Here is an 18,382-nt window from a genome sequence, read left to right on the forward strand (position 1 = left end):
CCAGAATTACAGCCTCACCTTGACAGAGTCACACAGTCTGTACCTGTATAGTTAACTAATTCCATTTGTGTTATCGTCTTAAAGTACTGGTTTGCATGCAGTTCTTAATATTTAAAAGATGCCACATAAGACATATTTTTAATCTGTAGCCCAATTCCCCAATACAGAATGTCCTAGAAGAACAAGCAGCCATGTAAACAACAAAAGTTATACTAAAATGTTACGGAATGTACAGCATTATATGGCTTTCCAGAATGTCCAGTACTGTTCAGCATATACATTTTAAAAGACTGCACTATTTCTTATCAATAATCCCATGCAACTGTTTATAATTCTCGATATCCTGTCCACCAGACATTTTCCATTTTGAAAGCTAAATTTTGGATTTCAGCAATATTATTTTTCAGAGCCAGCTCTATACTTATTAGTTGCCATAGTCCGTTTCTAGTATGCATTAGGCATTAACTTAGATGGTAGGAAATTACAGATTCATTTCTATATGCTCACATTGCTCTCCACCCTTGATAGGATGGTCTCCTGATGAGGTAACACTGCTAGCCATCTTTTTGACACACTGCACCCTAATGGTAGAAGACTGCTTTTCTCAAATCAGCCGTATGATATTCTTCAAAACATTCCATACTCTAATAGGCTCTTTGCTTGAATAAAACTGTGAATAGGTATTGTATAAAAATAATATATACCGGGCCCACCTTAGCTGAATTGACACCCTATTCAAAGGGCTCCGTTAATGCCATTCCACACACACACACACACACACACACACACACACAGACACACACACACACACACACAGATTACTCTGATGCTCCCTGGCCTACCCGCACCATCCAAATTACCTTTCTCTTCTTTTTTTCACAGTTTGGCTTACTCTTTAATGGTCCTGCAAAGACGGTGTGCGTCTGTTTAAACTGAACATACAGCAAAAGGGTCAGTTACTTTCACCAGCCATCTTTCACCACCCCCCCCCCCCCACCACCACCACCACCACCTGCAGCTATAACTACTTCCATGTGCTTTTCAGACATCTGGAATAAAAATGATTTTCATGTACTGTGTGTCAGTTTTGTTCCATGGAAACAATAGCCGTATACATGTTACAGTATTCCAAACTGCTTCACCTAAATCGCAGTAATCCTGTAAAGCCAGAATAATGAGCAAAGAGCAAACCTTTTGTCATATTCCTCAGAAGAGTGGCCAGTATTTTTAATATTATATTGACTAAATCAATTAACAGAATATTTGTCCCAACAATTATGTGTGTGGGTGTATGTGTGTGTCCCCGTAATGAGGTGAAACCCTCTCACAATCCTCAACATAAGAACCATGCTGACCAAGATGGAGGCTCCACTATAAATGGAGGGAAGTGACCATAGCTGCCAAGGAACCAATCTGCAGAGTTTCCAACAATCCAGGACATATACTTTTCAAGCTTCCAAAACAGCCACCACTAAACAGTGCCCAGGGACATGCTTGATTCACTGTAAAGGAATTGGCATTTTATAACTTTTTTATGTCTACTGAAAAGGACTTTTTACATAGTCTAATTTTCTAGCTTTGTACTATTCACGTACTGCTTACCTAGGGACTGTTTACCGGTTTGATTTTTTTCTGGTGTTTCTATTTCTGCTACTAAATTAGCTTACACACAAAGAGATCCAAGGAGGTTGATTTTCAGTGAGAGAAAGTGCTCTTTCTGTCAGTATTTAATCTTATAGAAAACACCTCTCCACCAGCAGGTATGATGACTACACAAGACCCACAAAAACAGGCACAATCCTTATGGCACAAATATTATTGGAAAATACTGATATGAGATGCACTTTATAAATGGGCACACACCAGCCCTATTGCCCCATAAAAGATTAAGCTCCTTACTTGCTTTCCATAAGAAGAGAAAATAAAGAAACTGATGATGTTTTATTAAATAGTAATAACCTGAAACAAGTCTGTATTTTACAGCGTAAGAAAGCCTAGGACTCATCATCATCATCATCATCATCATCATCCTTCAGCTTTTCCCATTAGGGGTCGCCACAGCGGATCATCTCTTTCCATTTCTTCCTATCCTCTGCATCTTGCTGTGTCACACCAACCGCCTACATGTCCTCTCTCACCACATCCATAAATCTCATCTTAGGCCTTCCTCTTTTCCTCTTACCTGGCCAATATACCCAGCATCCCTCCTCAGCACATGTCCAAACCAACGCAATCTCGCCTCTCTTGCTTTGTCTCCAAACTGTCCAACATGAGCTGACGCTCTAATATACTGATTCCTAATCCTGTCCATCCTAGTCACACCCAGTGCAAATCTTAACATCTTTAACTCTGCCACATCCAGCTCTGACTCCTGCCTTCTTGTCAATGCCACTGTCTCCAACCCATATAACATAGCTGGTCTTACTACCCTCTTGTATACCTTCCCTTTCACTCTTACTGGTACCTGTCACAAATCACTCCTGACACTCTTCTCCACCCATTCCACCCTGCCTGTACTCTCTTCTTCACCTCTCTCCCACATTCACCATTACTCTGAACTGTTGATCCCAAGTACTTAAACTCGTCCACCTTTAAAAACTCTACTCCCTGCATCCTCACCATTCCTCTACCCTCCCTCTCATTTACACACATATATTCTGTCTTAGCCCTGCTGACCTTCATTCTTCTGCTCTCTAGAGCATATCTCCACCTCTCCAGAGTCTCCTCAACCTGATTCCTACTCTCACTACAGATCACAATGTCATCTGCAAACATCATAGTCCACGGGGCCTCCTGTCTGATCTCATCTGTCAACCTGTCCATCACCACTGCAAATAAGAAAGGACTCAGAGCTGATCCTTGATGTAATCCCACCTCCACCTTAAACGGATCTGTCACTCCCACTGCAGTCCTCACCACTGTCACACTACCCTCGTACATATCCTGTACCACTCTTACATACTTCTCTGCCACTCCCGACTTCCTCATACAATATCACAACTCTTCTCTAGGCACCCTGTCATATGCTTTCTCCAAGTCTACAAAGACACAATGCAACTACTTCTGACCTTCTCTGTATTTCTCCAATAACACTCTCAGAGCAAACATTGCATCTGCAGTGCTCTTTCCTGGCATGAAACCATACTGCTGATCACTAATCATCACCTCCCTTCTTAACCTAGCTTCTACTACTCTTTCCCATAACTTCAAGCTGTGACTGATCAGTTTTATCCCTCTGTAGTTACTGCAGCTCTGCACATCACCCTTATTCTTAAAGATAGGTCCCAAAACACTTTTTCTCCACTCCTCCGGCATCCTCTGACTTTCCAAAATTTCATTAAACAATCCAGTTAAAAATTCCACTGCCATTTCTCCTAAGCACCTCCTTGCTTCCATTGGGATGTCATCTGGGCCAACAGCCTCTCCATGCTTCATCCTCTTCATAGCTGTCCTTACTTCCTCCTTGCTAATCTGTTTCACTTCCTGATTCACTATCCCCACATCATCCAACCTTCTCTCTCTCTCATTCTCTTCATTCATCAGCCTCTCAAAATACTCTTTCCATCTACTCAACACACTATCTTCTCTTGTGAGTACCTTTCCTTCACTATCTTTTATCACCCTTATTTGCTGCACATCTTTCCCAGCTCTGTCCCTCTGTCTAGCCAATCGGTACAGGTCCTTTTCTCCCTCTTTAGTGTCCAATCTCTCATACAACTTTCCATATCCCTTATCCTTAGCTTTCGCTACCTCTCTCTTTGCCATGCGCCTCATCTCCTTATACTCATGTCTACTTTCTTCATCTTTTTGACAATCCCACTTCTTCTTCGCCAGCCTCTTCCTCTGTATACTCTCCTGTACTTCCTCATTCCACCACCAGGTCTCCTTGTCCTCCTTCCTCTGTCCAGATGTCACACCAAGCACCTTTCTAGCAGTCTCCTTTACTAGTTCTGTTGTAGTTACCTAGCTATTCGGTAACTCTCCACTGCCTCCCAGTGCCTGTCTTAACTCTTTCCTAAACTCCACTTCACAATCACCCTTTTTTAACTTCCACCATTTAATCCTTGGCACTGCTTTCACACTCCTCCTCATCTTCTTGATCACCAACGTCATCGTACAGACCACCATTCTATGCTGCTTAACTACACTTTCCCCTGCCACCACTTTACAGTCTCCAATCTCCTTCAGAGTGGCCCTCCTACATAGGATATAATCCACCTGTGTGCACCTTCCTCCACTCTTGTACGTCACCCTATGCTCCTTCCTCTTCTTAAAATATGTATTCACCACAGCCATGTCCATCCTTTTCGCAAAATCCACAATCATCTGAGCCTAGGACTCTACTTACAAAATAGGTGGATTTTTTCCATCAACCATTCACAGACAGACTTCTACATGCAAATTAGGTAACATCCAGTCACAAACTTACATCTGAAGTGCTACCATCAGACATTTTACATACATACACACACACACACACACACACACACACACACACACACACACACACACACACACACACACACACATCATCAATTCAAGTTCTCGAAAATTCACATTGCCAAATTCAGATATAAACAAAATACATTCTGAATTCGACCTAGGACAAGTGTTAATGTGGGTCAAGATGGGGCTAGATTTGTTCTTCAGAAATATTGGGGTTGACATTTTCAACATTCGATTTTAAGACTTTGTGCAAAGTGGATTCGACTGAGTCCACTTCAGTAAAATGATAATAAGGTCTACTCACTTTAGTCATGTAGCCCATACACTGAAACTTTGACCTCAAAAGGTCAACAAAATAAACGTCAGCACTTTACCACACATATGTCGAGAAAGAACCTCTGCTCGTGCTATTTTCAAAAAAAAAAAAAAAAAAAATAGCATCATTCTTTGCACACACACCCCCCACCCCCCAAACCCCCTGCTTATTATTATTATAACTTCAAGATCAGACAATCCCTGGGGAAAGAGATTATTCCCCTACTCAGGGATTGTCGAGCTCACATACCTGTTGACCATCTGTATATATCAACCAAATGCAGTCATAATACAGATAACAGATACAGATGTTGACAAAGCTACATTTAGACCATATGCAGGGCACCCATACCTATATATCTATAGACAGAGAGAGACAGAGGTGTGTGTAGTTAGCTATTCTGGTGCTCACTACCATCCCCTCAACTTTAAGCTGAGGAGCAAAAAAAAAAAAAAAACTAAGTTGCTGCAAACAGCTGTGTCTAACATAGAGCATTAAAGCCTTTCAGTTATGACCGAAAATGCATTACCAGCATAGCCAGGAATGCAGTAAAACGCATTATATACTGATGGGATTTCTGCTGATCCCACCCCATAACACTTTGCACTCAGGGTGGCTGCTCCTTTAGCCCCTTCCTAGCTACTACTGTCTGTGAGTGTGTGTGTGTTTATATGTACATAGACAGAGAGGGATGGATAAAGATGGTAAACCCTGAGGCCAGTGTTCAGGACTTCCAGAAATACAGCTAAATATTAGTCTTTAATACCAGAAACCTTCTAGCTAAGTAAGGATGCGTGGTATGTGTTTGGGAATGGATAATCTTTGCCTTGTAATATTCTGTGCATACTGTGTATATTTTGGGAATTGTGTGGATGCAGTGTTGTATTTTCACTTGTGATTCAAATAGTTTGTATATTTTCGGTGACAAAACTACAAAAGATTATGGAAAGGAAAAAATCTTAAAGACAATTTTAGATCAGATGTACATAGAGCAGCAAATGTAATACATACATTTGAATTGACTTTTGGTAACATTACATGTGATAACCACTCTAGTTGTACAGGAAATTATGAGATCTCATTTTCTGAACTTCATATAATGGATAAAAAAATCTTAACATGCAAATTGTGGCAATAAGGGTGTATGTCCAAATGAAAAAATATGCATATATATTTAAGGGTTTTCAACAAGACTAGGAAAAATGTTTACTTGATTGACATCAGAAACTCTAAATAAGCTAGTACCTTGACTTAACAATTATATGGATTTGACATTGTGTTTTAAATTTCTCAGCTGTAAAAGTACTAAAGGAAAACAGTTAGTGGAAAGAGAAGTATGACAAGAGGCTGGGAGAAAAAGAAAGTGAATGGCATCTAGATTTAAATGCTTTTAACCCACCTGCACTAAATGATTCACAGACACACACACGCCCACGCATGCACACACCACACACACACGTGTGCACACACACACACACAGAAAGCCAGGTAATGTGCACAGTTTTATTTCCTGATTTTTAGTTTATTCTACTGCTGTTGTTGACCATATTTGCATTTCACTGGACTTTAAAGTAATTTAAACAAATACATTGACAAAAATATACATATTTCATAATAAGTCACCAACACTAATGCTGCAAACAAGCTGCAGTTGTAAAGAGAAGCTGACTCAGTGGATTTCCTCCAACTTTGTCCCTCATACTTGATTTTACTTTGAAGTTTTTGCTTAATTTAAACTGTGAAATTATTTCTATAGTCTGTTTAAACATAGGGTGTCTGTTTCCAGTGTGTATCACTTTGTATATAACTCCTGTATAAACTCACAGACCATGTTACCTTGCATTCAGCTTGGGATGTCTGTTATATTCATGATATTGACAGAAATAAGGTTAAAACAGAAATGTTCTTTGGACTGACGGTTTAAAAATATTTCAGAAATGTTAGATGTTAAATGTAAATCACATATTTGTGTTGCCATTAATGATCCATAAGAGAGATTATCTGTAGTTAGCGTCCATGTTTTTTTTTTTTTTGTAAAGTCATTTTGAAGAACAGAACTGAGACTTCCCAACTATGCAGTGGAAGCAGAAGATGTTGATCGTAATGCTGGCAGATCCCTGACACAGATGTACAACAAACCACTAATAGTGCACAAGTGCATGACAGTGCCGGCACACTAACCATAGTACCCTTTTATGTGGAGGGGCACTTAAAATCTACTGAAATACAGACACCTTAATGAAGGTAGGGGGCATGACGTTGGGGACAGATACCTTTCTATAGAGTATCGGTCTTCTGGACAACAGCTAACAGGGTTCATGGCCAGAAGTTGCTGTTGTTCAGGAGGGTGCAATTTTATGATTAGATTGTAGGATAACTTGTCTGTCAGATGGGATGGTGGGCAAAGGACATTACAGGGAGCTGAGTTCTTTTCAGTGGCTTAGACTAATATACTGGGGGGGATATGAAGGGTGCGCACTGAACAGGATGTTCAGAGGGTTAAGAGAGGGCTTTGAAAGCATACTTCATTACTGAGGGAGATTTTGGCTTTTGGAATGGATTATTAGACTGGATAATGGAGAGAGAGAATCCAAGGACACATTCAAGAGGGTGTGGCACAGGTACGGAAAGACTGATGGCAGAAGGATGGATGGACGGATGGGAGGTTGAATGTTAAATGTACATAAAGGGCAGTTTAGACAAGCTACTTACAATCATTCCGTCATCAAGTAGGTGTAATGAACTGCAATTTGAGGGTAATATGAAAAGTGGTTTACAGACCAGGTACCTAACAGTAATCGAAGAGCACTTAAGTGTCAAGAACTTGCTGTACATAATTCATCTTCACTTATTTTTCTTTTTGCAACAAAGTGGGTTTGCTGACTGCCCCACCCACTTGCACTTGCACCTCACTGCACTTACCTCCCTTATTTGACTTTTAGTCTTTGACGTAGCCATTCATCAGATGGTCATTGAACTCATTGCTGCTTAGCTAGATGAAGACCCTTTAATTCCAGCTGCAGGCTCCAGAATTTTAGGGAATGTGTTTAGTACCCATAATAACAGTAATAAAAGCCAGTATTGCATCTGTGATCAAACATGATTGCACCATAAATAAGGAATACACAGGATTATATGTATGTTTATGGATCAGTAAAGATCAATGTTAAATATAAAAAATGAAGCACATTTGCATTCTGTGTGTGGCATAAACTATTTTTTTTGGCTCCTCAGAATTGAGGAGTGTAGGTCTGTAAGAATAGACCTTGGCTTGCTCCTTAAGGAGGTCAGAGGTGAAGATTGGGAACACTTTTTTTTTTTTTTTCAATGTTTTTCTTTTTTCTGCTTAGCTTAAATTTCGTAGAGCACCTGATCAGTTTACAGCACAGGGCACCAAAATAGCTAGTTACTCCACTGCTAGTGTAGCCTGTATCTGATGGACTGTGAATAAGAGAGGTAGCATATAGGACTGGAAACTTGTTTCAATACAGGCACTCATAGGTTCTGTTCAGAATGGATAAATATTTTATTACAAAACCAGCAAGCTTTTATTTTGTCATCCATGAGGTTAAGTGTAACCCAGTGAGAGACGTAAAAGTTTGATGGCTTATTGCCTTTTTAATAAAGTTCTGCTTTATTTATATTGTTAACATAATTTTGTGTGTTTCTTGAGCTTGCTGGCTTTTTTCTAAGCATTTTATTAGCATGTTAGCCACATATTTATGTTCATAGGTTGGTACTGGGCTATCTGCCGGAAGGCATATATTAGCCCAGCCACGTTGTGCGGTATTCACCACCCCTTTAGTAGTTCCCTAGACCCTTGTACTAGCAGATAGTACCCTTGGCCCCTATCTAGTAGGCTGTTGGTGTGATCCCCGGTGTGAACTTTCTGTTACCCATCCACTCATCAAGGTTCCTCTTGAAGAGTGATAGTGAGGGGCTCTGTCTTATGTAGATCGGGACCCTGTTCCATAGTAAGGGAAGTCTCTGCGAGGGGAATCTATCCCTCCAGCATGTTCTATTCATTGTTGTGTTGAGGTTTATATCCCTAGAGCGTGTAGCTCGAGTAGATTTGGTTTTGCTAAGATGGAGCATGTTCAACAATTCTGGGTTGGACATGGCTCTGTACGTTAGACAGAGATCGCCCCTGAGAAAGCGGTATGCAATAGAGAACAGTCTTAGCTTTTTCAAACATGCTGCATAGGGCAACTGTTTGAGGCCAGTAATTCTCTTGGTTAGGTACCGCTGTGGTCTCTCCAGCTGCTGGAGATGTCTAGCCAGGTACATTCCAATTGGTGCATTGTACTCAATAATGGGTCTGATGAGGGAAGAGTAGAGGGGCACCATTACATCCTTAGATCTTGATGCGAACCCTTTCGTGATCAGAGGGGTCACATAGAAGGATTTTCTAACCACTTTGGCAACATGGTTATCAAAGGAAAGCTGACTATCTACTTGGGTCCCTAGATCCCTTATTTCTTCTTCAGATTTCAGGGGATTACCTTCTATGTTGTAGTTTGCAGGTACTCTGTTTTTTCCAAAGGGGATTACTACGCATTTTTTTGCATTTAGCTTGAGACCATGGCTTTGACACCATGCATCAGTCTCATTTAGGCCCTTCTGGAGGATCTCCATGTCGGTCTGAGACTCTATTATAGCACCCAGTTTGCAGTCGTCCGCAAACTTAGTCAGCCACAGTCCTTCCGTGCTTGCTTATACTTCTGAGAAGTATATGCCAAACAGGAGGGGCCCCAGGACAGAGCCCTGAGGCACACCACTCATTACTGGTCTGGATTTGGACATAGATCCCACTTCTCTTACTTTATGGGATCTGTCTGAGAGGCAGTTTGCGATCCATCTTGTGATGTAAGGGTTTATGCCCAGGCTGGTGAGCTTATCAATAATACCTGAATGGGGAATGGTGTCAAATGCTTTAGCAAGGTCAAGGTAAGCTGTGTGTACCTCCTTTCCCTTATCTATAGCCTGAGTAACTATCTCAAAGAAATCCACCAGGTTCAAGAGGCATGATTTGCCCATGGCGAAGCCGAACTGTGCGGGGTCCAGCGACTGGATGTTCCCAATCTCTCCATTTATGAGTTCCATAATGATTCACTCCATAGCCTTACAGATCAGACTGGTCGGGCTTATTGGTCGGTAGTTCCCAGGGTCAATTGTGGCCCCACCCTTGTGTAGTGGGACCACCGTTGCCATGCGCCATTCTATGGGCACATATCCTGTGGAGAGGCTGAGACTGAACAGGGTATTAAGATGTGGGGTTAATTCCTTTTGGAGCTCGTGTATGACACAGCCTGGGACACCATCTGGTCCCATGGAGGCAGTGTTTTTAGCTTTAGATAGAGCCTTGTTAACCAACCTATCAGTAATACAGTAATAATTGGACTTATGCAATCCCCTGGAATGGTAATAGTCCCTGTAGGTGGTGAGGGGGGGGGGGGGGGATTTGCACTGAACCTGTCAGCCAAGATGATGGCAATGTCAGAAGGGTCAGTGTATTTTGTTCCATTTTTGTACTAGCTCAGAACAGACCTGAGCATTGCCATTTAGGTTTTTGATGTAGCCATAGACGGCCTTATGGTTATCCTTGGCATCCTTGGCAACTTTCTTTTCAAAATTAGCTTTAGTTGACTTGATGAGGGCCCTCAGTTTCTTACTAATGCTGATCAGGGATGATTTTTCTACTTGAGATTTGGCCTTTTTTTGTATAAGTCTCCTCCTTTTATTGTAAAGTTTGCTTATGGCCGGGGTCCACCAGACTGGTTCCTTCTTGCTTGAGGAAGGAGTCTTAGTTTTATTTGGGATAGCATGGTCCATGCGATCCTGAAGATGCATATAGAGTGCCTTGGTGTAGGATTCCACATCCTGGATATCATTATCCTTCTGGAAGGGAATGTGAAGCTTTCCATTTCGGATGCAAGTAGTTTGAAGTTTGCTTTGGAAAGGTTTTTGACTATGGTTTCTTTGACTGGGGGAGGTGGAGGGGTGAGGATATCCAGGGTTATCAGTTTGTGGTTGGATCTGACCAAGGAGGGAGTGATAACGGGTGTGGTACAATGGGCACCCATATTTGTGATGATTAAATCCAATATGTTGTCCCCTCTAGTGGGGGAACATACTAGTTGTTCAAGGGCATTTGAATTTATAAATTATATGAATTGCTGAGCATAGGAGTTGGAACATTGGTAGTTCACCTAGTCTATTCCAGGGTAGTTGAAATCACCCAAGATTATGGTGTTGGGTAGGACCTTTATATTTTCCAATGTCTCAAGGAATGCTGAGGGAGCATCTTGGGACATGGTGGGTGATCTATAACTGGCTACAACGTGAAAGGTGGTTTTGCCTGCTGATAGTTGCACATGGATGATCTCTGGGGCATCATGCTGCACTACTAACCTGGAGACATGGGTATCCTTGATGAATATGGATACACCTCCACCCTTTGTACTGCGATCTGGTAACTGAGGCCAGAAGGTATGATATGAATTGTAACTTGGCAGTGCTGGGGTGCTCTCTTGAGCCTTGAACCAGGTTTCCTTCACTGCACAAACATCAATTTTCTCCATGCTGAGGAGAGCCTTGAGTGCGTACATTTTGAGGTTGAGACTGGCGTTGAGTAGCATTACCCTTAGTTTTTGGTTACCTGTGCTGGTTACGGTGGTTGGTTTGTCCTTTGAGCCTTGCCTAAAAAAGGCACTATGGGGATGGCAAGAGCCTTGGCCAGTATTCAAAAACCTAGGGGTGACAGGTGCAACCCACCTCTGACAAAACAGTGAGGCTTGTCTATCATGTCATCCCAGGCAGACAGACACTGGATCCCCTTAGAATGACACCAGACGCTTAGCCAGTTGTTGAAATTGATCATTTTGTCTTTGTATTGTGGCATCATTCTAGGTGAAGGTATATATATTTTATATATTACACTCTGTACTACAAAGTTAAGGACATTTCAGGAAGAAAAGACAAGTGCCTATAAGCTTCTTTTGAGGTATGTAAACAGAAGACCCTCCCAATCAGTACATATTGCATTTGTATGACTATTGCTGGTCATAAAACACAGATCAATATAATTATGTACTATTGCTAATCTTCGTGTCTTGATCCTGCATTTAACTATCCTAGTCAACACTTGCACACTGTGTGTGACTTGGAGCAAATCCCTCATCCATGCTCCTGGGCTACACCTGAGGATAAGTACCTCTTTCCACAATGTAAACAAACAAATTCCATAGCGTGATTAAGAACCAAGAAATCACTATTTGTTTTCCTCTAAATGTATACTTTCCACATATTGGCATACTGCTGCATTTGCAGAGTTTTCACCTTTTTGTTACCCTGCCCTTTTACTGCTTTTCCTATTTCGACATTGGATAATTCCTAATTTGCAGTCTGGAATTACTGTTTCCTTAACTGAAAATATGGTAGATGTCAAAAACTGCTGCCTTTTCATACTGTCATATTTTGCACTATTTGCTTTTTGGAACTGTTAACAATGTATGTAGCACTATTCTCCTAAACAAACTGTCAAGTGTGTTGTGGAAAAAAAAGAAAGGCAAAGTTAGCTGTGGGAGCTACACCTTGGCTTAGTGGCTTTTTTATGTTGGTCTTGTTTGTTCATGTTGTTTTAATATGCATCTTCATTATAAGCATTTGCCCTTTCTAGAGCTATCTTTTAACTTAATGAGACATTCATGTGACGTTCGCTTTAAATGTTTGCACAGCTTCTTGCCACTGATATACTGCAGCAGAGACCTTCACTTTCTCAGAAGTTCTGCCTTTCATTTTACTACATCTGCTATAAATTTCAGGCATCATTGTGCATTTTCACTGCTGCCTGAGTTATGCCCAAAGGTGCCTGAAGAGCCCTTGCTACACAGCTCCGTAGATTCTTGTTATGAAAACAATTTCCTTTTTGTTTCCTTTGGCTTCAGAAGGGACTGTGTCTATGCATCTTTCTAGCGCTTTTATCACATCACCTCTCTGATGTGGAAAGCAATTTATTACTGATTACAGAGCTCTTGAACTTGGGCTGACAGCTGCATTGGTGAAGCATCTATAACACCAGTCTTTTACTTACTTATTTACATATTCAGTTTAAATGAAATGTCTTTTTAAAGTCTGTTTCAAAATGTCTTGACATTGTGAATTTCTATCTCCCACTATTTTGAATTTCACCTGATTTTTGTTGTACTCTCTCTCTGTTTTTTTTTTTTTTATACTGCAGATAACAGACGAGCTCCTTTGGAGAGGTCACGCTCTCGTCACAATGGAAATGCTTCAGTTGTATGATCCCTCAGTGCCAAAGACCAAGCCTGCTTGGAGGTGGTTGATTTTGTTGAAAACAGACTTTCAAAAACCATTATATATGTAATACGGCAAAAAGAAAAAGAGGGCATATTGGCGGGGGAGTGTGGATTCAGGCTCTTGATGAAATACACTGCAAAAGGGGAGAACTGAAGGTTAAAGAGACTAATATCTTTCTGGCCATGTAAATGTGTCTGCAGTAGAAGAGGAAGAAGAAAGGAGGTTAAATTCACTTCATGAAGACCATCAGCACGGTACAGAAGAAGGAAGGAGGGTTTCTGTACACATGGAATTACTATTACCTGTTATATTTTGCAAACGTTGAAGTAGTTTCACCTTTTAAAGGCACTTACAAGGGATTTCCTGCAGAACAAACTAACGAGATCTTATTGGGTCTGATTCTTATCAAATGCCTTCGTTTTAACATTTAATCCCTATATAGCTAGAGAAATGTAAATCTGATGAGGAAACAAAATGGACTAGCAATGACTTCCTGGTAACTCTGTTCCTGGGATAAAATGACGGTGTCTAGGTTGGCTGAACAAACGTTGAGTTCACATGTGATGCTGTTTCATCAGTGTTTGTCTAATTACTGCCTGACCTTTTAGAAACCTGGCTACCTCTGTGCATGGGTGGTAGCTGCACTATATCCTTGTATGTCCCCTAGATGATAGCAGCATTAGAGCTGTCATTCTTGGATAAAGAAAAACTAAAAGCATACAACAACATAGTTTGGTCCCCAAATGTCTACTAAATGAAATAAAACATTTTTCACTTTATTTAAAGGGCAGAGTTATATATAGCATACAGTATTTTTACCCAATTTATTCTTATTTCATTTTTTAATACTTTTTGCTGAAGAGTGAAGACTAGTTTTTGAACTAGCTGTAGAATTCCCAAGGAGCAGCTAATATTTCAAAAAGTATATTACTATTTAGCTGTTGATTTTAACAAAATTTAAAGAAGACACTGCTTAGACATTTTTTTAAATTTTATTTGCCAAAAGATGACCAACCTTCTTTTTACTGTTTTGTAATACTGTATTTAAGGAACAAACTTCCTTACATCATTACTTCATCTTAATGGGAAATTTCAGATAAAGTAATATATTTTAATATTACCATAGTAACTATAATTCAGCAGAAGAAGATTAGTATACATCTTTCTCTGTTGGAATTATCGACTTTTCCATAATGCAGTCTACTTTTGACTGGAATAGTCATTTTTTGCATCATTTAACTGTGTAGACATTGGTATGTAATAACCTGTTCAACATAAATGAATATGCTATGACTTCCTGAAAAAGTCTAAGGGCTTTTGTAAGTTGTACAGTACAAATATTCAGACTTTTCGGTTAATGTAAGCCCTTCATTACAAGCTGTTGATGAAGGGCTTGAATTAGTCTATACGTCTTATTGGTTCAAGAAAAGGTATCACACCTCTTCTGTGTTCCCATGTTAAGATGTAGTTCTCATAGTTTTTAGTGTAACTGTTTTTCTGTTTCATCAGATAAATATGCAGGATAGAAACTCTGTCCTTCATTATATTGTTAAACAAATTCTAATATTTGATACTATATAGATGCCTTACAACATTTCTAAGCTGATGTTGCAAGTTTTGCTCATAATCTTTCCTTATCTGACACTGGCAGAAGGAATAGAACAGTCTTGCTTCTGTCTGCTGAAGTACACTGTATTTGGAAGTGGTTCCAATCTCAGCATATCATAATGACAAGGTGGCCTGTCAGAATTTATCAGATGAACCTGCATTTTTACACACAAGATATAAAGTAGAAATCTTCAGTAACTGTTCAACCTTATGACTAAATTTATTTAAGTTCCATAGTATCTTAGACCTGATAGTTGCTGCATTAATGTTTATGTACAAAAAAAAGGAAGTAACATCTGTTCAAGCTGAAGCTTTCATTCCTATCATAGAATTCTTGGTGGAGCTTGGAGGTGTTGTGTAAGTGCTGCCTTCAAGGTGGGGGTGTTTGTTCTGCTGGTTGCATCATCTGCAGAAGCAACCTTCCCATTCTTGAATGGGTAATGACTCTCTCTACACTGCTCAGTTCTTGCCTTTACGAGGAATGAATTGGATGCTTCTGGAATGGGTTGAAAAAGATCATACCATCAATGATCTGAAGCACTGAAATAATTTCACCCCCAGAAAAGTAAGCAAAAAACAAAATTTAAGTGTGTTTGCAGGAGGCAAGCCTTCCTCCACCTGTGATGTGGGGGGTAACCTCCTACCCCCAAACTTACAAAAATCTATTCTGTAGTCACACTAAAACAAAGAAAGGGGAACTTACTCCAAAAATGGATTCATTACTGCCAAAACTTTCTGACAATGACTTCCTGTGGAGCTGACTCAATGTTCAGCATTTTGAGCCTCAAGCAATTGACACTAATGAAATCAAACTTTGTTTCCCCATAGGATATCTGAATTGGATATACTGATCTTGCCTCTTGAGGGAAATAACTGGCTGTATGAGACAGCTGAGAGGTGAGGAGAAAGAACTTGAAGTTCATTGGTCAAGAATAGAAAAAATATTGCACCAGTGTATTTTGAATGCCATTCTTAGTAATGAGAATTTTAGAATAACATATTTTCATAAGCATGTTTTGTTTAAGCATGCCTAAGGGCAAGTGATAAGGACTTACTTTAATACAAATTGAAAACAATATTTGTAGCTCTTAAATGTTTAGGATTTAAACATAGATTTAAACATTAATACTAAAAAAATTGTAATTGCTTCTAACATTTGTGTCTACGTAATACTTCACTGGTGTGATCAATCAAAGTCAGCCAGAGGCAATTGCTAATATACAGGGATACCATTTTAAAAAAAAATGTTCTTACATTTTCTAAATAAAGTCATTGTATAAATAAACCTTAACTTTTTTTCCCCTGGCTTGTCATAGAAAGCGGACAGCTACATGTCAATTCTTACACAGTACATTTGCTTTTGCCTCTTTTGTTTTTCAGGAAAATAAAACAAAATAGCTTACCAGATTCCTAAAACTCTGTTCAGTGGAAATCATTCACTTCATTGAATTAGAAAAGCGATTCCCATTGAATCACTTTTGGCAGCCATTTTTGTTTTGTTAGTTAATAACTGTGTTTTAATCCTTACTGGGCTTCCTCCTTTTTTGTCAGATTTTTTAAGAAATCGGGATTGTGCACAAATCATATTTACATAAAGACAGTTGCAGAATTGCTTATGTCTCAGCAGTGAGTTTGATAATTTTAAATATGTTTTTCCGTGTTTTTAAATGTTTACATTTGGGGACATTGAGCAAAGAGGTTAGGGTGTTAAAGCTTCAACTTTGCCCTTTTTTTTAAATGTCTCGTTACTCTCTCTCATCCTGTGTCCCCACTGCTCAGTTCTTGCCCTTAAGAGGAATGAATGGGATGCCTCCACTGTTGGGTAGACAAAAAAGAAATCATTGATGATCAGAATGATTAAACTAATATCACACCTAGAAAAGTAAGCAAAAAAAAAAAAAATTTTTAAGTGTTTTTTTTTTTTTTTTTTTTTTGCAAAGAGGCAAGCCCCTCTATCCCTGATGTGGTGAAAAAAGTCCCACGCAAATTTATCCATAAAAACATCCTTCTGATGGCTGTGTTTGTTTTGTTTACCTTGTGGAGCAGCAGAACTGGTGGATGTTGCTATTTAATATCCCTAGCTGACTGTCCAGCTTCTTGTAAATAACACTGGATTTACAGCAAGCATGTTGATTGCCCTGTCAGTATGTACATTTTGAATACTAATGAACCTTCATTTTATAATGACATGTTATGTGCACATTATAACAATTGCATACATGCATTAGTCCACTGTTTTATACTATTAATATGTCATCTAGAATGTTGAGATGCTGATGTAATGCAGCCATATGTCACCTTTTGTTATCTAAACTGGAAACTCATCCCTCCACAGAAATCAACAAGTGCAAACACTTTGATCATATTTGAATAATCTTTAGAAACCTTTAATAAAAGCATCAGCATTCTAAATTGCTAGAAAAATGATCTTTGTAAAACCATGTGTACATTATCTTCAGAGGTGCATGATGTACCTTTCTTTTTCTTTTTTTTATTGATAGTATGCGGTTCACCTCATTTGTCAAGAATAGTCAAATTTAAGTGTGTTTGAATTTTACAGTGTAAAGTAATTGTATTCACTTGCTTCTGGGCTTGCAGAAATGGTAATGCATTTGAGCAACATTCTTCTGAAGTTCTTACCTATTTACTTGTGGGTGATAAGACTGAGAAGTAAATAGTAAAAAAAGAATTATAGCCGGAAAGCACAGAATCTTGTGCATTAATTTAAGTGTAGATATAATTGAGACAACTTGTAAGCTGTGCTCTCATGTGAAGACCTGTAAGTCACCATGGCTCATGTCAAACTTATCGATCAAGTGCCATGCACCGCAACGTGGGCTTGGCACAAGTGTTTTATATGTAATAAAGTGAAACTGTATAAAGTAAATATAAAATGTACTCTATTTTTGTTTCTAAGTATGTCCAGGACTTGCCTGATGGAGAAAATTGTAGATACTAGTATATATGACTAAAATGTTAATTCAATTAAGCTTAATTTGTATAGCTCCGTTCTGCATACGGTTTTCTGTACTGCCCATAATAATTAACCATTTTTCTGCTCTTCTGCATGACGTACGCTTTTAAATTGTCCAGTCTCGTGTAATTACTTTTTCATTAACTATGAAACATTTTTCAGTAAAACTGAAAGGTAATTACCACACTGCATTCTCAATTATTCTGTTTAACAATAGGTTAAAAAAGAAACCTTCAGGAATAAAACTAAATGCTGTATTTTGCTGAAGTTATTCCAGGTGAACTAACTGTTAAATAGTGAGCACTTTATTCATGGTTTACAATGACTTACGTATACTTTACAACCAACATAATTTAAAACCAGTGCAAAAACATGCAATAATTTCACAAAACAACTTGCAGTCTGTTCTACACATTGACCACTTTATCATTAAATGCAAGTTTGTTTGCATGACTCTAGTAGGTGTACCTGCCTGTTTTCTATATTTCTTTCACATGCATACTTGTTTCTTTATTGACTATTGATTGTACCACTTCACAGTGCATTTAGACTTCAAATGCTGTAGTCGGGTATTCATTTAAATATGCACATAATCTTAAAAGGCTCAGATAGGTCATTTAAAAGCATTTGAGAATATTTTGAATGTACCTGTTTTTTCATGTTTTCATTCACTTGTTGATTACAGGAATGGGAGAGGGGAACAATTGCTTCTTACCTTT

At 39.2% G+C, this 18,382-nt stretch overlaps 1 protein-coding gene across 2 annotated transcripts in view; it reads left to right on the top strand.

Moving 5' to 3' along the window:
• Positions 1-15,423, top strand: part of DIAPH2 (diaphanous related formin 2) — a 5,354,951-nt gene extending 5,339,528 nt beyond the window's left edge. For both annotated transcript variants that reach the window (XM_044057628.1, XM_044057629.1), the window contains one exon: positions 13,002-15,423. In XM_044057628.1, the coding sequence (XP_043913563.1) occupies positions 13,002-13,066 (65 nt within the window). In that variant the 3' untranslated portion in view covers positions 13,067-15,423. The remainder of the gene's footprint in view (positions 1-13,001) is intronic.
• The last annotated feature ends 2,959 nt before the right edge of the window (positions 15,424-18,382 follow it).

The sequence above is a fragment of the Protopterus annectens genome, chromosome 15.part0, assembly GCF_019279795.1.
Source record: "Protopterus annectens isolate FY-2018-M chromosome 15.part0, PAN1.0, whole genome shotgun sequence".
NCBI lineage: Eukaryota > Metazoa > Chordata > Ceratodontiformes > Protopteridae > Protopterus > Protopterus annectens.